The sequence below is a fragment of the Mytilus edulis genome, chromosome 1 (genome assembly GCF_963676685.1).
Source record: "Mytilus edulis chromosome 1, xbMytEdul2.2, whole genome shotgun sequence".
Lineage (NCBI taxonomy): Eukaryota > Metazoa > Mollusca > Bivalvia > Mytilida > Mytilidae > Mytilus > Mytilus edulis.
Genome location: NC_092344.1, coordinates 81,025,655 through 81,034,597, shown reverse-complemented (window position 1 = coordinate 81,034,597; position 8,943 = coordinate 81,025,655). Strand labels below are relative to the sequence as shown.

General features: G+C 33.5%; 2 protein-coding genes across 2 annotated transcripts; one reads left to right on the top strand and one right to left on the bottom strand.

The window, feature by feature from the left end:
- Positions 1-1,298: 1,298 nt before the first annotated feature.
- LOC139491561 (uncharacterized) lies at positions 1,299-2,925 on the top strand. Its single transcript, XM_071279320.1, has one exon. It carries the CDS (start codon positions 1,412-1,414, stop codon positions 2,714-2,716), a length of 1,305 nt encoding a protein of 434 aa, XP_071135421.1. The 5' UTR covers positions 1,299-1,411; the 3' UTR covers positions 2,717-2,925.
- Positions 2,926-7,017: 4,092 nt separating this feature from the next.
- LOC139491572 (uncharacterized) lies at positions 7,018-8,683 on the bottom strand. The gene has a single exon (XM_071279329.1). The coding sequence runs from the start codon at positions 8,596-8,598 to the stop codon at positions 7,405-7,407; it is 1,194 nt and encodes a 397-aa protein (XP_071135430.1). The 5' UTR covers positions 8,599-8,683; the 3' UTR covers positions 7,018-7,404.
- Positions 8,684-8,943: the final 260 nt, after the last annotated feature.

Below are 8,943 nucleotides of genomic sequence, written 5' to 3'. Positions count from 1 at the left end.
TTTCTTATTTTATTCTTCAAATTTACTCTCTTGTGATGACTATCTCATTTTTTGTGTATATTCTCCAATTAAGAGAAACATAGAAAAACAAAGAAGATCTTAAAAATTAAAATATTTCAAAGATTTTTTGTATAATAATTGGCCCTTCTTTACATATACTACCAATTTCACTGATTCATCTGTACAAAAAGCATCGCACCACCTTCATGTTTTCACAACCCAAATATAATGACATCATAGTAAAATTAATGGCTACAAAAATATATTAATTACAGAGACATAAATAAAATAAAACGATATAGAAAATAACGAATGTAATTAAGTACATATTTTGTCGAATAAGAATTTGTTAAATGTAATAAAATGGATGATTTTAACTTAAGTTACAAAACATTCGTTTATAAATATTGCACAAGATTGTAAATTTACTACAATATCCATTTACTCTTTTAAGTTCGTTCAGAACTATACCGACCAACATAAGAGTGTAATAAGGTCAAGTTTCTATATAAGCAGTTAAACTACAATTATTTTAGTAACTTTGAGTATTTTGATATGGTAATATTAAGTTGAGTGTTTCATGGTAAATTTGGTCTTTAGCGTCTGTAATATTAATCTGGTTTACTTCAATTTTGCTACCCCTTTTGCTGTTATGACTTTGCGAAATATTAGTACAAACCAATCTGATTCAAATCTGCTAAATGAGAATGTGACAGACTCAGTTTGTAAACTTTACATATGTCGATCCTTAAATATTTAATTTTTTGTATTTCATTTCACTTATAAATACATTAAAAAAACCCAGATAGCCTGTGTATGGGTGTGGACAGAACGATTGACATATTGTTGAAAAGGAACCGCCTTTGAGTTTTATTTATTTTCATCACATAGTATATATTCTATTGTTCCTAGCTTCAATTTAAATTACAAAACAATGACAAATTAATTGTTTATTTGTTCTTCCGTTTTTTGGCATCTGCTTTTTATAATTTTTTGTCTAGCCTAAGCCGGCAAACAACTCTTACATACAGTCTTTGATTCTTTTTTGTGTCTGTAAACCATGTTAATTGAGTGGTAGCTTCATGCAGGATGTGCAATAGCCACCATATCACGTCAATAAATTCAAGATTCGAGGTTGGGTTTTATTTTTCTTTGGAGTGCTATATATTATCGTTACCGTTGATATTTGTAAAATATTCAAAATTCACCTGTACATTGTCATTGCGTCAAAATGTGATGAATTTACGACATGTTTACCATATTTGTATTGTATATACATGGTGATTTTCTTAAAATACGACGTAGGTAAGTGGTAACTTTATGTCATTTTTCCGAGTAGTGAACTGTTTTGGAACATATAAAGCCCGTGACTAGCTTTCATCATAGATTATTCTATAAGGTATATGACAATATGATCAAGGCAACACAATCTTGTACATCATTTTGGCTTCTATGTGTGTTGTTAATAACTGGAATCAACACAAGAACAATAAAATCTGTGAAAGGAAAAAGCATTAAAATTCATGAAACGCCTTTAAAACCTGAAGGACAACAGGAGTCCATTATTGACTTGATAAAACCATCATCATCCCAAAATGGAAAATTAGATCTGGCATTTATAATGGACACAACAGGCAGTATGAGTTCGTATATAAATAGTGCAAAGCAGAACATCAGAGAAATTGTGGAGGAAATAGTTGCTACATCCGGCAGTGATGTACGATTAGCATTGATAGAATATAGAGACCATTCACCTGAAGATAGAACTTTTGTCACCCGGAAAAATGACTTCACATCTTCTGTATCCACTATGAAATCCTGGTTAAATACTGCACGTGCTAGAGGAGGAGGTGATGGACCAGAAGCCGTAGCAGACGCTATGTTTGAAGCAACTAGATTGTCATGGCGACAGGATGCAACTAAAATAAGTGTCTTGATATCTGATGCACCTCCTCATGGACTTGTGCCATCCGAAGACACTTCGTTTCCGCAGGGATCTCCAAATGGTCACGATCCTATGCAGATAGCTCGAGACTTGGCTCAGAAAGATGTAACTTTATATGTTATTGGCGTGGAGCCACCAATTGTTCCATACAAGGACTTTTTCATGGCTTTAGCTTATATTACAGGAGGTCAATATGTTCCATTATCAGTACCTCGTCTTTTAGTTAATGCTATAACAGGCGGTGCTCAGGAAGAATTGTCTTTACGTAAGTTTCAAGCAGACGTGCAACGAGAAATTAAGCAAGCTTCTGCAGCAGCCGTGTCAGGCGCGTCAATAGATAAACAGCAAATTGCACAAACTGTATTCCGGAAGCTAAAGAAATCAGGAGCGAAATCTAAACAACTAGTTAGGAACAACAAAACTCTAGATGGACCTTCAGCTGATGCTAAAGTATTAGCATCGAAAAAAACAATGGCAGAAGTAAGAAAAATATTCAAAAAAGGTAATACTCCGAGAACATCATTTTCATTTTCACCACGTAAAAAAATGGGTAGGTTGATGCCAGATTTCACAACGAAGGGCGGGTTCCGTAGAAGCGGAGGAGGAGGAGCACGGCGAATGTCAAGTTCGTTTTCCAAAATTGGATTATCTAAAGCTAGTATTCCGAGTTCAAGTGTTAGTGACATACTTTCAACAAAAGAATCTGGAATTACCTTGGAACAAATTAACAGACTAGTTGAAAAAGAGACTGCAAGATTACCTAGTGTATGAGATTAGTTAAACTTAAAGTTTTTAAACAGCTTGACATTGTGTGTTTGTGATAGACTAATCATATGGGTTAGCAAAAAAATGAACAAAGGAATTTAGAATTTTCTTGGAAAAAAATTAACAGATTAATTGTGTGTTTTTATATGAGTGTCTGCTTTATTGTTTACATTCTGCTATCTGCATTGAATCATTAAAAACTGTCATATACAAAACGCTTTATATTTCCTAACTTTAGGATGTTCCTATCCATAATCTGAATTACATTTACTTTGTTAAACAATATGGGTTTTCATAAACGTAGATTAGTGCTTATAAATGGTCAAATGGTGGACTGATATCGTTTATGAGCATTTGTAGAATAAGGATAACAACATGATAGTAAGAGCAACCTATTCTCAAGAACATATGACAGGAGGTTGAAAAGGGTTTTATTAAGTTTGGGAATAACCATCCACAGCATACAACAGAAAGGTCCCTACCCAATTCTGTTCTGTGATTATCAGATGATAAACACAGTTCAATTTTCTTTCTTTTTTTTACAAGTTAAGAGATAGCACTGACAGGGGTGTAAGGACCAATAAGGTCACAGTGACTGAACGTGACAGTAGCTAAAACAAAACCCTTCAGTTTGTATAGTGTCCGTGATAAATTATAGCTATGTTTCATTGTTAACCTAATTGTCTTGAAAATGTATTAGATAATTCTTGTTTTCATTTTGACAAAATATTTAAATGTACAATGGAAAGTAATGAGGTTGATTCGTAATCGGATTGTTTAATGGATGATTGTTTTATATCATTGAAATATTTTTTAAAATATGTGAAGCCATGGATAAATGATGAAACATATTTATCCAAATCTAGGACTGCACGATTGTTTTTATAGGGAAGGATACGTAATGTATAATCGTACAACTAATTTTATCGATGGAATTACTATAATATTTTATGATATCTGTCTGTCTAAGTTTTTTAAGACACATTTGCATTTCGTATGATGATTTTTTTTCTACATTTAAATTTTATTTGGTGCTATAAAGCTTTAAAACTGTAAAAATTGGTCGACAAACTAATACCTAAACGACAAATTTATTTGTTTATTTAATTGTTAATGCTATCGGTATTAAAATGTGCATGGTGGACACAATTTCTAGTTCTAAATGTGCGTCTAGGGTGCAGGTGCTCCCTCTACACAAGCAAAACTCAGATGGAATTTAAGGGTATTATAATACGATGCATAAAATACATCATACTTTCATCTGACACAAAGGTCAGTTACATAATTTCATATTATTTGACAGTCAGAAATAAAGGTAAAGAAGTATTTTGAAGTTTTGTTTTTAACTAATTTATTAATGCTGACGACATTTCGGGTATATGGATACATTGTAAAAAGAAGTGTTTTTGACAATGGCCATGTAATAGTAATTACGTGACCTGCTGGCTTAAATAAATGGGTAGCTACAACAGGTGGACGCGGGAGGGGTAGACACGAAGTCGCCAATATTGAGATCCGGCTTTGTAAATGAAAATTATAGTTCCAATATTTTTTGTTTGGGTAAAAGACATGACAGGTTCAGACTGATCTTTGAATAGGGAAGTATTTTCGAATGAGTTGGTTTATGATGAAAGATTGCCCAAGTCGATGTCATCGATACCTTGATTAACAAAATGATGTTGTAGAAAAAATCTTTTGTCTCCTCAAATGTGAACCGTTCCGAAACAATATGTTACTGACAATATCTTAGACGAAAGCTGTAAGTTTATATTGATTTGAATGAGTGTTTTCAAATCATAAGCTGCACAGAGGTCAAAGTTTGGAAGGATTGGTGCATTACGCTACAGCGTGCGAATGTGATAAATATCAAAGGTTCTTGTAGAAATGGCAGAAGGTCATAAAAAGATACGTCATCAAAAGTTAGTGATGCATAATGGCGATGACCATAACGGTGGCTACGTTGAGTTTCAGAGTGGAAAGTGTTCTTCACATTCACCGAGCTACAGGATGTATACCTATACCACAAGTTTTGTCATTGCAATAGTATAGTGTCGCATGTCTGCGCTCCCGAATCCAGTAGTAGTCTTCCTTGTGTCTACGGAGATGTTTTGCAAGATGAGGATTGTAAGACCTGTGGTTGTTTATTGATAATTCCATTTGCATAGAAAATATTTATAAACAGATTAATATTCTGGTAAATAAAGGCAACAGTAGTATACCGCTGTTCAAAACTCATAAATACATGGACAAAAAACAAAATCGGGATAACAAACTAAAACCGAGGGAAACGCATTAAATATAAGAGGAGAACAACGACATAACACTAAAATGTAACACACATAGACAAAATCCCACGAGAATAATATATATAACATCAAAACCAAATACATGAATTTGGGATAGACAAGTACCGTGACACGTCTTATCGCAATGTGAATTTACACTCAAAAATAAGAGAAAACAAACGACACAACGTTATAATGAAATACACACAGAAACGAACTATAATATAACAATGACCATATTCCTGACTTGGTACAGGGCATTTTTAAAGGAAAAAATGGTGGGTTGAACCTGGTTTTGTGGCATGCCAAACCTCGCACTTTTATGGCCATGTGAAATATAACATCAGAATGACAACACAGGACTACAATATAAATAAATTTGAGAACACAATTGACAAAGAATCACACGAACAACAGCCAACAAAAGGCAACAAGTTCAAAATTTTAATACGCCAGAAGTGTATTTTGTCCACACAAGACCTATGTGTGACGCACAGATACAAAAGTTTGAAAGCCGAAACGAGTACAAAGTTGAACAGCATCGAGGACCAAAAGATCAAAAAGGTTGTGCCAAAAACGGCAAGGGTTTTCTGTTAAGTTACCAGAAAATCCCTATAATTTAGAGTAATTTATACTTTTGCAAACAGTAAATTTAATAAAATGAATATTCAAAAGATGTACATGATAAAGCTGAAGTATTAACTAATTACAGGAAACAACTGAAATACATTTACATAACCAGACATTTGAAACACAAAAGTAGACACATCCGAATACGTTTAAACCTCTACGCCAAGTGACGTCCTATTTGAAACTGAAAAATGACGAAAAAATGACGTCATTTGAAATAGTAAAACAGAGCATCAAAATATGAAAAATGACGTCACATAAGAATGAATAAGATAGAATTAGGATTAATTTAAGATTATATATTTGAACTAAATACTGATATTGCATTTAATAACAAAGCACATTTTAATTCTTATTAATATAAAACTGAGGTAGCAATTAACTATATTATAAAACTATATCCGGTTTGTTATGAATCTAACTACAAACGTAAAATATCGTACTGATTACTTTGAACGAAATCAAATCTGAAAAATGAAGGCGGTGATTAATTTTCTTTACCATAACACATAAATATAATAGAAAAGACGTCAACACATTTGACAAAATCCAATGAGAATTACAAATATAACATTAAACATTTAAACTAAATACATGAATTTGGTATACAATGTCATTTGTTTTGTTGTATATGTCTGATCTATTGCCGTACATTCATTTTTTGAGCCTGCATTTCGCTTCACCGACAACAAATCAGTCTGTACGGTTACTCTTTAATTCAAATCTTCAACTTCACCAAGATTGATCAAAATTGATTTAATAACTTAAAAACGTATAGTAAAATATATCTTGCTTTGAATTTTTGAATCACTAAGGCTTTTCAATTTCTGGAATAGATTACTTTAGCTGTATTTGGCAAAACTTTTATGAATTTTTGGTCCTCAATGGTCTTCAACATCGTACCTTGTTTGGCCATTTTAACATTTTTTTCCACCGTCACTGATGAGTCTTTTGTAGACGTAAATACAATATTTCAATCCTGGTATCTATGACGAGTTTATTTTGACCTATTGATTGTTAAGGAAGGGATATAAGCCGATAACAGTCCATTCTGTAACCTGTTCAATATTTTACAGAATGGACTGTTAGAGGCTTAAAATCATCAAGGGTATGTTTTATAATTTGTTAATGTAAATTAATGTAAAAATTTTGTAAAAACCTTGATAGGTGCATGATACCCTCGAGGAAAAAAACTTTCGGTTGCAGTATAGACCGTAAAGTAGTGCAAAGAATTGATATTCGTGACAGATCAATTTCTTGATTATCTTGATCAGAATCAGAGACAAAAATGTAGGGGTCGTTTTATACCAGTACGTTTAGTCTACATACAAAGATATACAACCAAACTGATTAAAAAAATGTAACAACAAATAAATAAATCTAACAAAGATGCAAACAAAAAATTGTGTGTAATTGTGTGAGAAAATCTTACAAAGACTCTAACAAAAAATTTATGCAGTTGTATTGATAGTAGTTACAGTATATATTATACAACATGGTAATTTACAATCAAATTCTTTCTATTTCAAGTTAGGGAAAACAAATTCTTTTACTACTGGTTTGCCATGTTTTATCAAAATGGTTAAATCAATAAACACTAAACTTTTCTTTTTTGGTGTAAAATAGTAGCTTTCATTCCATTTATGAAACTTTGCATCATTAAGCAAAGGAACGAACTGTACTTTCATTTAATGATTTAACTGATTAAATAAAGGAAGAAGAAGTCAATAATGAAAAAAGTCAAAAACAAGTAAACATTATCTACTTATAATTGTTTTTTTAACCTCTCGGTAATCTTGCCGTCTTCCTTTCGACTAATCTGTTAATTTGTTCCAAGGTTATTCCAGATTCTTTTGTTGAATATGTGTCACTTGTACTTGAGCCACCACCACCACCACCCCCACCTTTACCACCACCTCCACCGCCGCCACCTCCTCCGCTCCCTCCACCGCTCCCTCCGCCACTGCCTCCAACTCCTAATGTTACTGGAGTTGTTCCTATTTTAAATACCTTCCTTACTTCTGCCATCGAATGTTTTAATGCTATTAACTTAGCATTTGCTGAAGGGCCTTCTATAGCTTTATTGTTCCTGAATAAATGTTTGGATTTAGCACCTGATTTTTGTAATTTCTGGTATAAAGAATTAGCAATCTGTTGCTTGTTTATTTGTTTTGAACCACCATCTCCTCCTCCTCCTCCGCCTCCACCACCTCCATAATAAGTGTCGATTTCCTGCTGTATGTCCGCTTGATACCTTTGTAATGACAATTCTTCCTGAGCGCCCCCTGTTATAACATGAACCAAAAGACGAGGTATCGACAAGGGGACATACTGACCCCCTGTGAGATAAGCTAAAGCCATGAAAAAGTCCTTGTAAGGAACAATTGGTGGCTCCACGCCAATAACATATAATGTTATATCTTTCTGGGCCAAGTCACGAGCTATCTGCATAGGATCGTGACCATTTGGAGATCCCTGTGGAAATGAGGTGTCTTCAGACGGCACAAGTCCATGAGGAGGTGCATCGGATATCATGACACATATTTTTGTTGCATCCTGTCTCCATGACAATTTAGTTGATTTGAACATAGCGTCTGCTACTGCTTCCGGTCGATCACCTCCTCCTCTAGCACGTGCAGTATTTAACCAGGATTTCATAGTGGATACAGAAGATGTGAAGTCATTTTTCCGGGTGACAAAAGTTCTATCTTGTGGTGAATGGTCTCTATATTCTATCAATGCTAATCGTACATCACTGCCTGATGAAGTAACAATTTCGTTTACAATTCCTCTGATGTTCTGCTTTGCACTATCTATATACGAACCCATACTGCCTGTTGTGTCCATTAAAAATGCCAAATCTAATTGTCCATGTTGACCAAGAGGCACATTTGGCAGTATGGCATGAAATCCATTTACCAACAACACGCTAAATAACCAAAATAGCATCAATTGTTGTTTTGCCTTGATCATATTTTCATACAATTTTTATCCACCTGTATAAAACAAGTGATAGTGTGCTAGATGGTAACGGGCTTTTATATATTCTGATAAATGACATACAGTTATTACTTACAAATTATTTCTAAAATTCCCGTTTTTTATTACATAATATATTCGTTAAAATTTAACTTAACCTTGTAGTTAATTTATCACGTTTTGACGCAATGACAATATACATGTGAATTTCGTTCTCTATAGGATGCAACTATCAACGTTAAGGATATTTTTAACCATCCAAGAAATATTAAATACCACATTTGATCTGATTCTATTGACATAAAATAGAGGCTATGGCATGGAAAAAGTACCGTTTTT